The sequence below is a fragment of the Ambystoma mexicanum genome, chromosome 4p, assembly GCF_040938575.1.
Source record: "Ambystoma mexicanum isolate Mex_15411 chromosome 4p, UKY_AmexF1_1, whole genome shotgun sequence".
Lineage (NCBI taxonomy): Eukaryota > Metazoa > Chordata > Amphibia > Caudata > Ambystomatidae > Ambystoma > Ambystoma mexicanum.
Window position 1 is genome coordinate 105875744 of NC_090927.1, and position 20097 is coordinate 105895840.

General features: G+C 45.4%; 1 protein-coding gene across 2 annotated transcripts in view; it reads left to right on the forward strand.

Annotated features, from left to right (window-relative positions):
- The window catches only part of EIF2B4 (eukaryotic translation initiation factor 2B subunit delta), a 256404-nt gene extending 242480 nt beyond the window's left edge, over positions 1-13924 (forward strand). For both annotated transcript variants that reach the window (XM_069605481.1, XM_069605480.1), the window contains 3 exons: positions 6336-6513; positions 12529-12709; positions 13654-13924. In XM_069605481.1, coding sequence (XP_069461582.1) covers positions 6336-6513; positions 12529-12709; positions 13654-13853 — 559 coding nt within the window. In that variant the 3' untranslated portion in view covers positions 13854-13924. The remainder of the gene's footprint in view (positions 1-6335; positions 6514-12528; positions 12710-13653) is intronic.
- Positions 13925-20097: the final 6173 nt, after the last annotated feature.

Here is a 20097-nt window from a genome sequence, read left to right on the forward strand (position 1 = left end):
AAGAGGCAATAGTTTAAGAACCTCAGCAGCACCCCATAGAATATCTTGTCATGTGCTATTTAAGTCTGGTGAACAATGGAATCTTACTTATGCAGATCAGGCAGCCTTGTGGGGACCCCTCCAAGGTGGGGGCCCTGGGCAAGAGCCCCTTTTGCCTTGCCATAAAAATGTCTCTGCTTAAACGTCTTACATATAAAACGGCTTTTCTGGAGTCAGTGAACTACAAGGTTTGTCAGTGCAAGACCCTTTCTTTGTTAGCCAAGTTCCATGTCAACCAGTCAATTGTGAACTACCTGCTTTCTTTCAAAACCCTTCGAACTCAGCTGAGAAAATCCTCCATACACTAGATGTAAGGAGGGTGGTTCTTCACTATGTAAACAAAACAAAACCGTTGCGAAAAACAGTCCAACTCTGTCTCCATAGCAGCTGGCAGGAAAGGTGATCACGTTTAAAAAAAAAAACAAAAAAAAACTCCATCTCCAGATGGTTAGTGAAATGCATACAGCTCTGCTACTCTCTATCAAACAAAACTCTGCCTTCACACCAAGAGCTCACTCTACCAGGGGTACAGGAGCTACTTTGGCCTTTATTGCAAATGTCCCTCTGAATGCCATTTTCAAAACAGCTTCATGGAGAGATATACATACTTCTCCTCAGCATTACTGCATTGACACACATTCTAAAGCAGATTAATGGGTGGGACAAGCAGTGCTAAAATATCTATTTGGTGCGGTACCTTCTCGCAACCCACCCCCTTCTCCAGACACTGCTCGCTAATCTATGCATAGCATGTGATCTAACCAGATCCACAAGCCTCAGACGGGATACATTGTTCACTGTAATCGTATTTCTGATGCTTGCATCTGTTAGGTAAGAATTAGTGCGGTCCAACTGGTGTGGGACTACACAAGACTTCTCTTGGTATTAGGTGACTCACCTTTTAATATAGGCCTTTACTACACAAGTTGGTAGTGTGATCCAGGCTTATTTTAAGAGGGGTAATGTGAGCTGTAGAGCTATACAATGAAATCATTAAACACAGGTTTCCAAGTAAACACTTACACACTTAGTTATAATAAGTTAATTATTTATTTATACCCAAAGATATTTAAAGTATTCTTTAAAAAGCCGTAATTAGCTGGAACATTAATCCCAAATTAGGATTCAATTAAAAAAGTGAACAATAACGCAGGTGAGTAATTCATTCATATGTTACACATATTCCAGCACCCAGAGGTGATGTCATTTGATGTCAGTATAGCATTTATATAGTATCACCTTGGCAATATTGAGTTTTCAAAGGAAAAGGTTAGTGTTAGATCAGAACAGACTGATTGGTTATAAGAACAGTTGGATTCTCCCAGAGGGATGCAGGCAGTCAATTATCCCAGCCAAAGTCAATGGACAAACTCAAAGTTCTGATGCTCTTCTTCTTAGAAAATTGTTCTTAAATAGTCAGTGTACAAAATTGAAATCACAGCAACTCCAGAGGAGTCACCTTTGGATACACAAGCTGTAAGGCCAATGTAGTTAAGTTGAGGTCAATTTAGTGTAGGGTTAAATCTCACTCCCAAAGATAGGAAGCACCCCCAATGGCAAAATGATAAAATACCCCAAGCCCCACAGTACCTTTGAAATGAAGAAGTTGTTCCAGCTGGCTGCCTTCACGATGCAATGCAGTAGTCCTGGTCGTGGTGACAAAAGGGAGGACGTCTGATGGGCTCCTGCGGTAGCACTCGAGAGGAGGTCTTGGCAGGAGGTCTTGGCAGCAATGGATTTCTGTCAATTCAGCGGCTCTTTGTGGTTTTGGCGACTTTCTCTCAGCGCCAACTAAGAACAAAAAGCTCTGGTTAGGATTTCCTTGATCCCTCGGTCCTGGACTCTGGTGAGGGGACTCTGGATGCAGATTTCTTCCTTCTGTAGTGTCCTTGAGATTCCCGGACTTCGGAAGATAATGCACACACAGGTGGTCGAGGTACCCCGGTATTGGGCTATTGCAGCCTTGGAAAGTCGCAGCAAGTCGGGGTTGCTCCAAAATAAAGTTTCTCAAAGCTAGTTGGTCCCACCAGCCTAAGGGAGGAAGTCCTCCTTTATGGGTCTTCTACTCTATTTGAAAACGGGGTCAGCACAGGGCTTCACCGGCATCCAGGAGGGTCTTCTCTCGTCTTCTGCTTCGGATGTCCTCCAGTGGTAGACTCTGCTCTTAGTCCTAAAAACCTCGCTTTTTATGCTTGTTCCCATTCATTCACAGCCCTAGGCTGTCAATCACACAGCAGGGTGGCTGTCCTCCGGGACAGTCAGCCGGCCAATTAGAACTGGTTTCACTCAGGCACACCTAGAGACAAAGGACGGGGAAGTGTCTGGACCCTGCCTCATTTTCTGCCTTTCCAGACACACTTGATCCTATGCGGGCTTCAGGGTTGAATCCCGCCAAAGGCAAGACACGCAAAGGACTCAAACTTGATGCAAACAGAGTAAAAGCCCAGAAGAAACTAACAAGAAATGGTGAAAAAAGAAGACTGTGACCATTTTGAGAAAATTGTCACCCTTGGGTGCAGCACTGCAGCTGAGGTATCAGCCTGCAAATACATGTCACTAGGTAGTAAAAAAAGGAATTCAATTCAGGAATATCTTGAGTAAAGTTCTATGTAACAACAAAGTTCTGTTCAACGTAGCACAAAAGTCTTTTCCATTCACTGTATTCTTCCACCTGGCAAAGAAAATATCTCATTCACAAATGTTTAGTTACAAATTAAAACAACTGTTGTTTTCCTCAGCCTTCTGCTTGATAACATAAAGGCTTCTTCCTCCTAAATCAAGTTTATAAATCAAAGTAATTCTTCTTTTCAAAAGACAAGTAATCATCAGCACATCATACTTGTCCTTCATATAACACACTTTAGTCAGGATAGCACAGCAATTCAACAGTTCACCATAGCAAATGAAATCAACAAGTTCTTTCCAACACGTCTTGTTACCACAACCACAATACTTTAAATCATCTTCTTTCCTGGCACACTCGCCTGCCAGGATAAAAACTCCCACTACTACCATTGTTTTCAGTGGTTATACTTGTTCCATGATTCTCCACACCAACCTCCCAGGTGAGAAGGCTTGGACAATAACTGCTTCTCTTTATAGTCTCTTAACAAAGTGGGTTACAGATATTCCCAAATTGGTATTCCATAAAAGGGAAGTTGCGTCATTGTTGTCTTTGGTTTATTCTTCTATAGCCGTTTGGTTTCTGGCAATGTAGGTTATAGGTTTCTCCCCATAAAGTTGTCATATGAGGAGAATGATGTTCCTGCGACCTTTGTATTCCTTTTATGTGGCATCTTGGCTGCTGGCAATGCAGGTTTACAAATATCCCCCAATTGGCAGCCCTTATCAGTAGTATTGCGCCCTGGCTGCCTTTGTATTATTTCATTTGTTCGGTATTCAAAATCATCAGTCCCATTTAAAAGTCTACGTCGGAGCGCCACAGGGTCCCCCTTGCGGTTCAAGACAACTCACTGGTCTTCCTTTGTGTCTCTGGTTCACTTGCGGGTACAGCAGAGGTTTCCCTCGGGTCTCCCTGTACTGCTGCCAGCTCTGATATGACTGCTGCGATAAGTGCAGTCCTCCTGGGAACCTTTGACAACTTTGTGCAGCCTCTGTTCCTGCTTCTCGCCCGGAGCTCTTCTCCCACACGGTGCAGCTTTCCCCAGCACTGCTTCCAGCGGTGCCTTCTTGCACGGCCACACGTTGGCCTCAGCTGCTACTTCTTCCGCTACCACTTCCACCACTGCATCAACATCTCCTCTTTTCACCTGAAACTCAGACCTGAATTTAAATGTCCCACTCAGGTGCTTCTTGTTACAAATAGACTGTTCATTGTGTTTTACGGTACTTTTAATCTTCATTAACTCTGAGTTCCTCGTCCATGTCCCAGTGCCTCAGGCATTATGGGCTCTGAAGCCCAAGGCAGTTTTTATCACAGAAACCTCAGTTTCTTTACAGTAAGTAATCAAGGCTGTAGGAACTTTAGGGGAACCATGTTTTACAGAGGTCACCAATACCCCCTGGCATGAGTCCCCTCCCATGTGATCCTCCTACCCATCAGCCCCAGGGTCAGGATCAGGTAGCAGCTGCCTTCCCTGGCCACACAAGAAGAGGCCCACACTACCTTGATTGGGTTTGGCTAAACCTCTGTTTCTTTCCTGTTCACCATAGCGGGGGTACTATTTAACTGTCAAAGGGAAACCATGTTTCCCTTTGACAGTTTAAGCCAGCCCAGGAGTGCTCCCCCTCAGCAGCACTGTTTACTCTGCTCCCTTAGTTTACACTGGGCTGGCTCGGCTCCGCCATAGTGGACGCAGATAACGGGCTTAGTTATTGACTGCTTTTCCTCACAAAAGCACAAAGGCAAAAAGGTACAAACCGTGTGGCAACAGATCTCCACGTTCCACAAATTCAGGCTCTTCATCCCACCAAATGGTTTACGAGTGGTGGCCCAAGCCCTCACGATCTCACATCTCGATATCGGAAATACACTTGTTACTGACCTTCCAGCCAAGCACCTGGACCCCTCAGGACAGCCCATCTCATCACTGGAACCTGCAGATTTGACCATACTGTGCATGTTTCACTGGCATCCCCTGCTCCCTAGGATTATATGTAGCACTGCGTGTGTCGCCTACAAACCAGTCTCAAAGGGAACTCCACATCTCTGGAGGATCTCTTGCCTCATGTAGCAAAGGTATCAAAAGGTCGGCATCTGAGCTAGCCCATGAAGAGAGGACTCTCAAGCAGTGCTTCTCCTTCCATGCCACGACCATCTAGAACTCCATACGGGCAGCGGCTTCAAATGCCCCCTCATTCTCCATTTCAAAACACTAAAAAAAGCTCTTTCAGCAATATCTGCCAGATTAATACATATCCCTCCCTCCACCAACAGTACTGCACTATGTATACAATGCCAAGCCCAATGCTGGCACCTTTCTGTTGTAAGGTGCACAGCTGCCCTGGAGCTAGGTTCACGCCATAAGCAATACAAATATACAATTAAATGAGCTCTTACATTGTTTCACTTGTGGCTACTATTGTATCACTGTCTCTTCTAGAAGCTGAATGAATCCTAGTGACTAGTACTGCAAGTCTGACCTATTCTTCCCTTTGATGCCCCCCTCTCCCCGGGTATGGTTACTGAAGTTTTGCATTTCTCCCTCTAGCTTTATACTTGGGATCTGCAACCGTTGGCTCTCCAGATGTTTTAGACTACAACTTCCATCAGCCTTGGCCACCATTTTCATTCAATGGTGAGGGATCATGGGAGTTGGAGCCCAAAACATCGGGTGAGCAGCAGGTGGCATACCCTTGGTCTATATCTATCCAACGAATAGTGTGCATTTGTATCACCTGTGTTATGTGCTAGAGGGACAGCAATAATGTGTTTTTGTAAGTGGCAACTTGGGTACTAATAATGACCAAGTGAATGCTTAGATGCAGTGCCTATGCTGCCCTGCTCCCCCTCCCCACCCCTTATCCTTAGACTAAATGTGCAGTGAATATCACTGTATTTTGGGTTTGTATGTTAAGAGAGTTGGATTCGGTCTAAATTAACAGTGCTGCTTTTTACTATACATGCACTCTTTCCATCATCTGCTAAGTGTTTCTAAAGTACATATGTTGACACAATGGAGATTTTGTGTGACTGTGTGACTTTAAAGTATGTTTTTTCAGTATATTTGTGTGTTGCTTGTTTGGTAAACTGTGTGGACTGACTGGCCTTCCCTACCAGCTCCTCCCCCATCCGGAGTTCAGCCCTGACTGCTCTACCATTGCTACCTTAACGGAGGTTTGGCGTCCCTTTTGGTTGGATTTGTTTTTTCACAATAGGTTCTCTTGGTATTCCATTCCTAAAAAATCGAATCTATATTTTAGAAAATTGCTGGAAGGTTGTCTATATCCCGTTTAACCCTTGGGTAACGTAATCTACTCTTCTTGGAATTGGAAGATTATGGGTTTGCTCTTCTCAGAATGATAGCGCCATGGCATAGTGCTCTTATGGATGAAAGTGTGTGTTTCATAAATGTTAACAACATAACAAAAGAAGCAAGGAATTGTTGTATGGGGTGGGGCACTCCTAAGTGTCCTAAGTGCAACTAGCATGAAGTGACCAGGAAGACCATGTATTAAGGTTGTAGACCAGGCCTGGAAATGGGGTGTAAGATGGAAAGTAGACAATATTATTGAGCAAGCTAGAGAGACCGTAGCGGGAGGGTGCCAAACGGAATGTCAAAAGTTAACATATACAAGAAGTGCTTATTCTTCTGATGCTAATGTCATCTGCTCAGTTCCTCTCTAGTAAACTGCACACTTTGTGATGCACATGCTCAAGGGCGGAAATTCCGTGTGATTGTTGCAGACAGCCGACCACGACTGGAAGGGCGGGAGACTCTCCGTCGCCTAGTGCGTCAAGGCATACATTGTACCTATGTGATGATCACGGCTATATCGTACATCTTGCCTGAGGTGAGTATGCGTATTTAGACCGCGGGCAGGCCTTGTTTATGTGCCTCTTGTGACAGTCAACTAAGTTTCTCTAGTTGGTCTGGAATTGGGCTTTAGGTCCTGGATTTCCCAATTTAGATTCTGTGTTCAAGTCTGGTCAGTCTTAGACACTGCTTTCTTACATGTCAATTGTTCTTGTATCCCGGTTCCATCAAGCCTTTCACTGGCATTTAAAAACTGCACATGACATACAGCGCTATTCGGGAGCTCTTGATAAACAAGCTGCCTCCTTTGGAACATATAAAGAAATAGGCAGTTTATTCATATTGCTGGCCTGTAGCCAACCTCAGTGGTTATGTTGTATGGTGACATCCTTTTGGATGGGATTTCCAGACTATTGTTTTGTATGGAACCATCAGTGTCTTTTGGGCCAAACCTCTACCAGCATCCTACAATGAGGTATTCCTTCTGAATCTGTCGACCATTGCACAGTTCATACTAATTGACCATACACCGTGGGCACTATACAGCAGAATCATCCACCAAATTATTAGCAGAGAAGAACAAGTTACTTACCCATGGTAACGTTCTTTCTACTGGATGTTCCTCCCACGTGTCCCTCATTTTATATTTCCACATCAAGCTTAAGCTGCTATAGAAATTCTTTCCAGCAGAGGGCGCTGTTCGTCCATGTCCCTCAGAGGCCTCCATCTCGATGTCGACGTCATCAATGGTATGAAGCGTGCGCAACGACAGTTGGCTGTAGTTCCATTTTAAAAAACAGGTATAGAATTACCAACACCCGACAGTTACTTCTCCTGAAAGCGCGAAGACTGCAATCACATGGAAAATTCTAATGCGGGCAGGTTGGGAGGGGGTGATGAGGAATACGTTGGAGGAACATCCAGTCGAAAGAACGTTACCATGGGTAAGTAACTTGTTCTTTGAATGGATTGTGTCCTCCCACGTGTTCCACATTTTATGATAAACTCCTAAAGCAGTGTAAATATTCCTGAAATGAGGGAGTCAGACTTTTCAGCCTCATAATAACTTAGGAGTTCCTTCATAGGTCTGTGTGCACAGAATATAGTACTGCCTTTCCAAATAAACCTTCTCGGCTTGAGGAAGAGTCCAGATTATCTTTGTTAAAGGTATGTACGGACGACTTTGTGTCAGCTGCACAAATATTCCTAATTGGGAAACCCCTCTGTAATGCAGAGGAGGTATCCTTGCCCCTGGTTGAATGAGCTCTAAGATCTTCTGGAGGATCGTTTCCTGCTAATCTTTAGCATTCAGTTATTCCCAAAATAATCAATTTTGACAAGGTTTGTTTTGAAATTGCCATACCCAACGTGTGTCCCATGTAACCTACAAAATGTTGGTCATCGTGTCTTATTTTAGACATCCTGGAGATGTAAAATGTCAGTGCACGCCTTGGATCAAGCTGTGTAATCTCCCCTCTTCCTTTCCAGGATGAGGAGGGGGATAACATGGAGATAGAATTATCTTTGGAGTTAAATGGAACTCGGGCACTATATTAGGCAAGAAGGTTGGTTTCACCTTAAGGACTACCTTATGCTTATAGAAGATTGTATAAGGAGGCTTGCAGGACAAGGCCTGAAGTTCACTCACCCTTTGGGCTGATGTAATGGCCACTAACACGATGGTTTTCAAGGTTAATAACCTTAAAGGACAGGTATGGATAGGCTCAAAAGGAGCACACATTAGAAATCTCAATATTAGGTTGTGGTCCCAAGTTGGTACTTGAAATGGGACTGGGGGAAATGTATTTGTCAGTCCTCTTAAGAATTGAATCACAAGGGGAATCTTGAAGAAATATACCTCCTTCAGATGAGTGCTTAAAAATGGAGAGCGCTGCAAGATACCCCTTGATAGTCCGAACCTGGAGCCCCAAGTTGGCCAGGTTTAATAAGAAAGATAACACCATCTCTCTCTCTCTCTCTCCCTCTCTCTCTCTCTCTCTCTCTCTCTCTCTCTCTCTCTCTCTCTCTCTCTCTCTCTCTCTCTCTCTCTTTTTCTCTCCCTCTTTTTCTCTCCCTCTTTTTCTCTTTTTTTCTCCTTCTTTCTTTCTCTCTCGCTTTCTCTTTCGCTTTCTCTTTCTCTCTTTCTCTCTCTCTTTCTCTCTCCTTCTCTCTTTCTCTCTCGCTTTCTCTTTCTCTCTTTCTCTCTTTCTCTTTCGCTTTCTTTCTCTCTCGCTTTCTCTTTCGCTTTCTCTTTCTCTCTCGCTTTCTCTTTCTCTCTCTTTCGCTCTCTTTCTCTTTCTCTTTCTCGTTCTCTCTCTTTCTCGTTCTCTCTTTCTCGTTCTCTCTCTTTCTCGTTCTCTCTCTTTCTCGTTCTCTCTCTTTCTCTCTTTCTCTTTCTCTTTCTCTCCTCTCAATCTAGGTGAACTGCTGATAGGAGGATTCCTTCTTGATTTGCCCAGAACCAGAGCTGCATTGCCTCTCTGCACAGCGGTAGTGACCCTACACCACCTCTCTTGTAGAGGTATTGCATGGCCACCACGTTGTCCGTCATTATCAGGATGTTCTTCCCCCACACAGACTGCAGAAAGGCCTTCAGCGCTAGTCTAATTGCCCTAATCTCCAACAGGTTGATATGTAGTTTGGACTCCGATGGAGACCATCGACCGCTGATTGCCAGGCCGTTGGTATGTGCTCCCCAACCTGTGAATGAGGCATCTGTTACTACCTTTATCTCCGGCCATGGTTGCCAAAAAGGTTCTCCTTTCAAAATGTCCTTGCAGGCCCACCAAAGGAGATCCTGAGTGACTGTTTGGGACATGAAGGAGAACTGACATCCTGCCTGAGAATTGAGACCATTGAGTCCTGAAAGCCCACTGGAGAGATCTCATTCTCAGGCCGGGAGACGCTGGGCGCTCTGGAATTTGGTGACCATATGCAGAATGTCTTGAGCCCTCACCTCTGGTGGCGAGGCTTTTCCCAGGGATGCTTCCAGGACTGCTCCAATGAATAGGACCTTCTGAGATGGTATTATGTGAGGCTTCTTGAAGTTGAGGGAGAAACCCAGTTTGTGAATTGAGTGACAGGTGGAGCTGAGGTGTCCAGGGCCTGTTCGGGGGAACGTGCCCTGATCAGGCCAATCAATCATCCACGTAGGAGTAGGCGTTAATTCCCCCTCTCCTGAGACTCGCTGCCAGCACCTCCATTAACTTGGTGAAAACCCTTTGTGCGGAGGTCAGCCCAAATGGCAGAACTCAAAACTGATAATGAGAAGCGCCTTCTGTGCTTGTGATGGATTGGCACATGAAAGTGAGCATCCTGAAGGTCCAATGATAGCATCCGGTCCTGGCGTTGGAGGGCCCGAAGGATCTGAGAAAGGGTAACCATCTTGAACTTGTCCTTCCTGAGTAACTTCAACAATTCTCTTAAGTACAAGATGGGTCTCAATCCTCAGTCTTTTTTGAGAATTAGAAAGCACGAGGAGTACCAACCCTCGTTCCTCTCGGCTACAGGTACTGGTTCTATAGCTCCTTTCTCTAGCAGGGTTAATATTTCCTGCATAAGGAGTGGATCTGGAACTTTGAAAGAGCTGTTGCCCGCGGGATGACTCTGAGGCTTTTTTTTAGAAAGGGAAGGCAGTAACCCTGGGCAACTGTTTTCAATGCCGATGCTTCTGAAGTAATGTCTTGCCATTCTTTCAGATGCAGTTAGAGTCTGCCTCCCACTGGGATCTTGTGAACTAAGAACTCAGAGGGTTTGATGCGGCTGGTGCAGTGGCTGATGGTAAAGCAGCCGCTGCCTGGGCCATTCTAGTACCTCTTCCACCACAGGGACATTTTTTCTGTCCTCTTTCATTGTACATTTCTCTTCCCCCTTCCAAATGAGGAATAAAAGCTAAAGGACCTACCCCTCCAAGGTGTGCCAGAGGAGCAGTTTTGCTGCCGCTTTAGAGGTCTGTAATTTCTCCAGGCTCCCTTCTGCCTTGCTACCAAATAAATGTGGGCCATCAAAGGGCATGTTAAGTAATCTGGATTGCACATCTGGAGGAAAACCAGACTTTCTTAACCAGGCAAATCTGCGCATAACTGTACCAGCCGCCATGGACCTGATGATGCTGTCAGCAGTGTCGAGACCTGTCTGGAGGGATTCACACATTGCATCTTTCCCATACTTGACTAGATTTAAAAATCCATCCCTTTCCTCCCCTTCGGGGCTATGATCAGCCACCATTGCTACACATTCCCAAATAGTGTGAGGGAATCTGGCCAAAGTGCATGTAGCATTTGCTGATTTTAGGGCCATACTCCCTGCAGAGAAAACCTTCTTGTCCCACGTGTCGTAACCCTCATCATCCCTGTCTGGGGGAGTAGTTTGGTATGCGTTCTATTTAGAGGCTGATGTGGCAGCTTGTACCACTAAACATTTGGAGTGGGATGCTTTGTCAAGTAACTGGGATCACTACTGGATGCCCTGTATTTAGATGTCAATTTTTTATTCACTGCCAGAATGAATTCTGGTGTCTCCCAATTTTAACTCACTCTCCTTTGCAATGCCACATGAAAAGGAAGAACAGGGTCCTCCTCTGGTCCCTTATCTAGGATGTCAGTTAGATCAACCTGTTCCTATATTGGTGTTGGTCTTTTCCACCCCATATACTCTACCACCCTGGTCATTAACTGTCTATAAGACCCTTCAGCATGGTCACTAGGGTCCGGCCTCCCAAACTCTAATTCTGGTGATGTATCTAGTTCACTTGCATTCTGCAGGGACTCCTGTACATTTTTTAATCTTGATTCCTCTGAGAACAAAGGCTCAGGGACCCAGGTGTTCCATATTGAAAACCAAAAGGTTGTGAATCATCCGAAGAATGTTGTGCCTCCTCATAAATCGAAGAAGTGACTCAAAAAAGTATTTTCTTGGTAATGGTGTACACACCTTTTCTGTGATCCTCGATTGCGGTGCTGAAATCTTTGACACAGTCGACGTTGAGGGCTTCGACAGTCGACGTCGAGGGCTTGGACGCTTTCAGCATCGAGGACCTGTCATGGTCCGATGAGTCTTTCGGCGTCAATGACTTCTTCCTTGAGGAGGATTTGTCTCGACTCGAGGGATCTTTCGGCCTCTCTCAGAGATCTTTCTTTTGCCTTCCGGGCCCATATCCTTTTTCTGGTCGAGTTTTTCGACCTGGGCATGGCTTTTGAGTTTTCGAGGGGGTCAAGGCTGCATTCTCAAAAATGTGCATCATTTTTAATCTGAACTCCCACTCAGCTGGAGAGGCCGATTTCGTCGGGCATTTAACCTGTTCTGGGAGGAATTCGATGAAGACGGCGACCTATGGTGCCTTTTCCTCAACCGCTGTGTAGATGACGAGTGGTGAGAACCATTGCGTGATCTCTATCTCTTTGTCTTTTTATGACAAGGAGAAATGTTTCTCAACTCGTCTGAAGAAGATTTCTTTGACAAGGTCGAAGGGGATTTTGACCTACCTGCCGCTAATTTTCCGCATCGCTCTTTCAGGGCTTTCACCGTCATCTAGGCAGGCCTTACAGTCAAAGTTAGCATGAGAGGAACTAAGGCACCATATACACAACCGATGGGAGTCCGTAAGGGGGTCTGTAAGGGACATCTTTGCCCCACAATATTGCCACTTCTTAAACCCCGATCTCAGAGTCAAAGACGCCATTTCTCAATAATATACTCGAAGATGCTTGATAGGGAACCAAAGCGTACTGTATTCGAAGCGATAACCTTCGTGGAAAAACAGAACTGAAGCCAATGGTCGCTGCACATACCATCGATGACATTGAGATGGAGGCCTCCGAGGGACATAGTCGACCGACATCGACACGCAGCGCCCACTGCTGAAAATATTTTCATAAGCAGCTGAAGCTGGATATGGAAATATCATAAGATGAGAAATATGTGGGAGGACACAATCCATTCGAAAATGCTTTGCTCAATTTCAGTTGCAGGACGAAAAAGTATTGTATTACACTGGCACTAGTTGATTAAATAACTGTTGCTTAAAACACTGCCATGTCTCTCCCCTGTACAGGTTTCTAAGGTTCTCCTGGGAGCACATGCATTGCTGGCCAACGGCTATGTGGTGTCTCGGGTGGGCACCTCTCAGATCGCCCTAGTGGCCAAGGCCTACAATGTTCCGGTCCTGGTATGCTGTGAAACCTACAAGTTTTGCGAGCGAGTGCAGACGGACTCCTTTGTCTCCAACGAACTTGGTACGGATACCTTTTTATCATTCTGTTAAGAAATGTAGTGATGCATGGCAGCCTTATTCTGGGATGTGCCTTTCTCTGCACATATCAGACACTTGTATGCACTTAACCCTTGCACTGCCACCTGTTGGCCGCCCTACTTGTTTTTGATTCTGTGTCCTGCACATGCACTTCCTCTGGCACCTTTCCCCTTCCCTCTCCCCTGCACTTGCGCAATCTCATATACATCTTAATTTCTCTGAATTATTTGCTATTTGTTGGTCAATTGAAAATATTCTCCAGATATAGCATTCTGGTGTGGTTGTGCCCAACTCTGGTTCTAAGTAGAACAGAAGCTCCTTTCTCAGTGCAGGAGATTTAAACGGGGATGTACATGTAATTGGCATGTCCATATATGTGCTATTAGACACAAATATAAACTTGAACAAGACAAGCAGAGAATCAAAACCATGCCAGACCTTTCATTGTTTTTAGACTATTTCTGTGTTTTGTGGCCAAGAGCTGCTCTATATGCTAAGAACTTGTTATGCCTCCCCCTACTGCCTTTGCCAAGACCTAAGGTGCACGCCCACATAGGTCCTGAGACCAGGCGAGGGGGTTTCTCAAGAGATGAGGGTGGGAAGCAAGTGTGAGGGTGAGTGATGGGGAAAGGATATTATGTTTCAGTAAGGGATCCCAGAATTGAAGGGGGAAGTAGAACCTGAAGACTTTGAGAACAGAGCCTTTACCATTGAACCAATGGGAAGCACCCTGTACAGTGTTAACGGGAATATTCAAAAACCTTTCCATTATCTGAACTAAAACAATCTAAAACATTTCTGCTGTGTTGTCTTACTTCGATTTTGTCACACCACACAATGAAACATTCCTACATACCAATGACTAAAGAACTAAAAGAACACCACACACAGCTAGGTATTCTTACTTGTCTCTTTCATTTTTCCTAGATGATCCTGATGACCTGATTGTGACCCGGAAAGGAAAGGCGGAGCTTGAGAACTGGAACAGTAAGGCATCATTGCGCCTCCTGAACCTGGTCTATGACGTTACGCCGCCGGATTTAGTGGATCTAGTCATTACTGACTTGAGGATGATTCCATGTACATCTGTGCCTGTGATTCTGCGGGTTAAGAATGTGGAACAGTGATATGAGGGGGGGGGCAGAATGAAGAATGGCGCTGTGTATTTTACCTGAATAAAGTTATTGTATAAAGCTTCTCTTATGACTGTCTAGCATAAACCTACAGCTGACCAGTTACATTTAGTCGTGCAACCTTGTTTGAAACCAGTGAGCACTCGCCAGTCTGTTTAAAATGTATTGGTACCTTTTTATATCCTTTTTACACAACCTCATTATTGACTAGCAGATCGTATTAGTGGTCATTTTCCGGACACAACTACTGCATATGGAAACCATATAACAAGCAGCATCTGTCTTTATTTAATTGTAGTGGAAGAGCACATTGAGTATTGTGACGGAGTGGCCATCGCAAATAGCCGCTCTGGAGACTTCGATGTTCCAAGGGTAGAATCGCTGCAGATGCTGGTGGTTTGCAAGATCCAACTGGTCTTTAGGAGAGTTGGCGCTAGGGCCGGACCTCTCTTACTACTTTCCTGTGGTTACCCCCTCCCTAGCCCAGGCATCCTTAGAAGGATGTTCATTGCCTTTTGATTGGTGACCCCAATCTCTCTCTCTTTCTGACTTATTCTAAAAGGTCGTCCCTAAAGCGATGGCCGACTGGCTCCCTAGGGGTCTTCTATGCTTTCCCTAACCTAGCCAGCTTAGTATTCTTGTGCCCACTTGCACACAGTGCCACCTGTTCTCCTTGCATGCACAATCTTGCATGACTGCACTACACTGGGCCCACATGTTCTCCTCCCACAGTACTACTGTCCATCCGCTGTTGTACTTTCCTCCCTCCTTCCTCCCGACTTCTGCGACTACTGCCACCTCGCCTTTCCTACTGTTACTCCTGTTTGCCCACTCCCTGTCGTTACTACCACCATCTCTTGTCTCCACCATTTCCTCTCTGCTTCGACTAGCATCCCTAAGACTCCCTACTGTCCACTACTACCAACTACCAGCTCCTACTCCCACAACCACTCTACTATTCCCACAAATACTACCACTTCCACTATGACTACCGCCCGCTACTCTATCTCTACTCTTCACACTCTTCACTCACAAATACTCCACAGACCCCCCGCCTCCCTCTTTCCAATCGCTTTCACGCCTCGGTCACTCTCTCCTCCTCTGGTCTCTCAGACGTCCTCCAACTCCTGTCCTCAAGCAACTAACCCACACCAAGCAATTCACAGAAACTTATATGCTCCACCCTCTCCCAGGATTGGATTCTTAGCACAACCAATAGACTTGCCTGGCTCCAGGGGTGTGACAGGAAGAGGGCTTGGTGAGGGTTGTTAAAAGCTGCTAAGCCCTGCCCCTTTGTCATGTTGTCTAACTGTATTTCCTGCATAGAGGGTAAAGGACTTTCACAGGAACTAGGGTCCCAGATGCATGAGGCTGTCTAGTGGGCCTTTAAATGTTAACTTCCCTGGTGGGCTAGTGGGACATTTACTTGTCTTTACCTCTCCCTCTAACTGCTACTCTACTGCTCTCGCTACCACTTCTCCCACTTCCAAATACCACTCCCTCCTCTCTACTCCTATCCTACTGCTAGTTTACTTGCTCCTTCCTGTAATACACAAACACTTCACAGATCCCCTCTCTCCAATGGCTTCCGCACTCCTTTGGCCCACGCCTCCTCTAGGCTCTCGGACATCCTCCTGTCCTCACCCAACAAACGCACACCAAACCATTCACACCCTCCACCTTAAATGCCCTTTGCCCTCCCAGGATTCATCACTTACCCTCAGGGGAGGACTGGAAACATTTGCCCTGGGGGGCAAGTTTCATTTTATTTTCTGGCCTATGGTGTATTGGCCCAAGCCCACAGTGCAGCAGCCCCTACTTCCAGGCCAAGTAATCTCAATACCAACTTCGCCCCCTCCCACATATTCCCAAGTATATATAGTAGACATCCTATTACTTTCCTTCTATGCAACATATTCTTTCAGTTATGTTCATGGTTTCTTAGAGATCGGACCCCTGGAAATTCTCCCACTTACCAAACAAGTTATTTCACAAGGATAATATAATTGGTGAAACAGTTAAGATGGGATTTGAGCCCCGTTTCAATGTGTTACAGTTTACAATTTGACATCGGGCTACATCTACTCCCTAATCTTTAATTTTAGAATAATGTGAAGAGGTGGTAAAGTTTGAGAATTAATTGTCAGAGCAGAGCCATTGCTGAGCCAGGGGGTCAAACATGAGCTGGCGTGGCAAAAAGACCCATACCTGGTTGTGTGCCTCAGCCCACAATGCCAAACCCATACCTGCACCCTGTGTACCCACATTACAACTTAAGCTCCACACTTGTCATCCTGCCGCCTCACCAATATGCTCAACAAAAACTGTTAAACAAATATTTATAGAATAACACTACAGAGTATAAACCCAAGGGAGTCAGGCCTTCTCTACAGATAGCTAAGGAAAATAAGGCACTGTGATGAAAAGTGATTTGCTCAGGATCACACCATGTATGAATTGTGGAAGGTGGGGATTTGAGCCCTGTCTTCCTGGGTCCACAGTTTCCAATTCAGAAAGCATGGGAGACAACATCGTCTCCCATTCCATCTTCAATATTAGAAGAAAAAAAGTGTTCTGCAAAGTTGTTATTCTGAGGCTAAACTAGTATACAGTTCAATAAATCTGGTTTTCAAAGCACCAATGTCTCTACAAAGGGAGAAGCCTAGTAATCATGGGTATCTTGGGGCAAATGCATCTGAGAAACGGATTAAGATTAGAATTATAATGAAAGTTTACTATAATTATAATGTTAGTCTGCACAATTGTGTATACTTTCAAAGCTGCACCGAATGGTCCGGCTCAAGAAATAGAAAATTGACGCATTAAACCAGGTATGACAACTGATGTACACCCAGCGAGACTACACCAGGGCACGCGCCAGACACTCATGCAAGAGTACTGTGAAACCCTGTTAACACTTTGCTGTAAATCCGTCAAAGGAACATGATGTAAGCAGCGGGCCCCTAAGGGCCACCACCTATGATCCAGAGCTCCGTGAGGATTGTGAACAATTTGGGTGGTGTGGCAGAACGAGTAGAGAAAAGAAAATTAGGTAATAGTTATTAGTTAATGAGTTGACTGTCCTTTTGACAGTGTGTTGAATTTGTTATATTGGGCGACAGATGCTTCAAGTTGGGTGGAGTATGGTGTGGGGATGGGGGGGATCAAAGTTGTAATGTTAACCACCGTACCAGTTCCGACACACGCATGGCAACAGCTTCCTTACTAATAAGCCACGCAAAACACAGGAGTACATATGTCTCGACAGATAACCACCTTACTCACGACCATGACCAATCCCTGAACAGGCTGCTGTATCACGCAGCATCTCTAGATACCCAACACAGCGTCACTATAGCCACACAGCTCAAATGGCAGGGACCTCCAACATGAACAGAAATGGAACCATCCGGCTGATGACATGGAATGTAAATGGGCTCGGTAATAGCATCAAAAGGCGACTGGTCCTGCAGGCATTAAACCGAAACTCCCCAGACATAGCTTTCCTAACAGAGACGCATCTCGCTGGTACAAAGTGCACACTATTTAAACGCTTGAACTATAGATTGGCATTACACGCCGGTTTCACGATGTGATCGCGAGGGGTATTAATCCTAGTACACAAAAGACTTCCATATATACCCATTACTGTTACACAGGACACGGGAGGCAGATTTGTACACACAACAGGAACCCTCTGGGAACGCACTATATCCATGACTGCTGTATATGCACCACCCAATCTGCTAACCTCTCTGACCAATGACATCACACCCCTACTTGCTACCAACTCTGCAGATCTTACACTAATTGGGGAAGACTTCAATGAAGTAATGAATGTAGACATTGATAGAACACATGTAAGGTCCAGAAACCCAGAAACGCGCACTAAACTCGCCACATTCACTAAAGCTCTGGGGCTGCAAGACGTATGGAGATCATTGCGTCCAAACGAAAGAGAATACTCGTATCACTCTGGAGCACATGCCTCACTGTCCCGGTTAAATTATTTTTTCCTACCATTAAGCAATATACATGAAGCATGTGAGGCACACCTCCTCCCCAGAGGCATATCGGATCACTCTCCACTCAAAATAACGATTAAGACCAACAGATCAATCCCCCCACCCAGTTGGAGATTAAATGGTTACTACCTAGGATTCCCAGAACTGGTAGAACATATTCAAAAGGTCACCAAATCGTACTTTAAATTGAATATTGGCTCTGTAGACAGCCCGATAACGCTATGGGAGGCTCTAAAGACGGTATTAAGAGGTGAGATCATAGCCTGGACCTCAGCCCACAAAAAGAAACATCTAGAAGCAATACGCAAAGCCGAAATAAAGGTACAGAATGCAGAAGTTGAGCATATAACCCACAACCAACCCGCGACGCACCGTACGCTACAATTAGTGCAAAAACAGCTGCAACACATAACATTAGACCACCTAAACAAGCACACGCAGCGATGCGAGCAAGGGTATCCGAGACAGGGGACAAGGCCGGGAAAATACTAGCATGGCTAGAACGTAGGGAGTTGGGCCTTACCCAAGTCAGGAAACTGATGACGGAAGGACCAGATCCACTGGTAACAGACCAGGACATAGCAGAGGGGTTCACAAAGAACTACACAGAACTGTACAGAGCACCATCCTCACTGCTATCGACTGACATACTGGACGAAATCACTCAGTGTGCAAAAGCGCAACATTTAGAACAAGAAATCACTGAGGAAGAAATAACCCAGGCAATGTCAGAACTCCAATCAGGGAAAACCCCAGGTCCAAACGGCTTCCCAGTCGAAATATGGAAGAAAATTGGCGCGAATGTAATCTCCCCGCACCTGATACGTCTTTTTTAACACTCACATTTACAGGGTTGCCTCCCCCCAGACCTTAGAAAAGCCACGATAATAGTTTTACCAAAAGCGGATAAACCAACTGACAATTGCAGCTCCTACAGACCCATCTCCCTAATAAACTGCGAGGCCAAGATACTTGCAAAGGTACTGGCCAACCGGCTACAGCAAGTTATACACACACTGGTACAACCAGACCAGTGTGGGTTCATGCTGGAGAGATCCACTAGACAGAATATATACAGATTACATACAGCACTGGAAAAATAACCTGGGCTGCAGAGCCCCCTGGCCTTGCTGGCCATAGACTTTGCAAAGGCTTTTGACTCTGTTTATTGGGAAGCAATATGGGCGATTGTGCAACGAATGGGCATAGGACCGTACTTCATGAGCTGGGTCAAGCTGCTATATCACCTTCCTGAAGCGGTAACCAAGGTAAACGGGCATGTCTCAAATCCTTTCTGGCTGGGTAAGGGCACAAGACAGGGTTGCCCCCTGTCAGCTTTGATATTCGCATTAGCGATCGAACCTCTAGCAATCCTACTAATATCCACACAAACATGGAGTGGATTCAGATGGGCAGAAGACTGGGAGGACAAGGTGTCCTTATACGCAGATGACTTACTAATATACCTACAGGACCCACGTGACTCTTGCCCTATCGTGACGCAATTGCTAAAAAGATACAGCAGGTTCAGCGGCCTTCGTGTCAACTGGTCTAAATCCATACTGTTCCCAGTGAGGCAGATAGACAACGCAGTACCAAACGAATGCCCATAACGCATTGAAAGGGAGCAATTTAGATACTTGGACATAGAAATTACACATAAACTAACAGACTATGTGCCCAAGAACTTACTCCCTATAACGTTAAGTTCAAAGATGACGTCCAACATTGGATGTCCTTACCACCTACACTATTAGGACGCGCTGCACTTTTCAAAATGATGGCTCTCCCTCGCTTTCTTTATATATTGCAAAATGCTCCACTGCCTGTTGCGCCCAGTGAGTTTCATAGAATAGATCAAACACTCAGGAAATTACTACGGAAAGGGGGACGCCCACGTCTGGCACTCACAACCCTATAAAGATCCATATGGGAAGGCGGAATCAGACTCCCCCGGCTGCAAACATAATACTGGGCCAGTCAAATGACAATAATAAATGATAAACTACACGGGGACACCACACTACCGCACAATAGAATGCCGGATTCCAACCCACAAGAAAGACCCATCATGAAATAACTCTATTGCCAAAAAGACCGGGCTGCAGTCCCATCCATGCAGACACATATAACTCTAATATGGTTAGATACTCATAAATACTTAGGCTGGGATGGAAAGCTAACCCCAGCACAACCACTATGGAATAATAAAC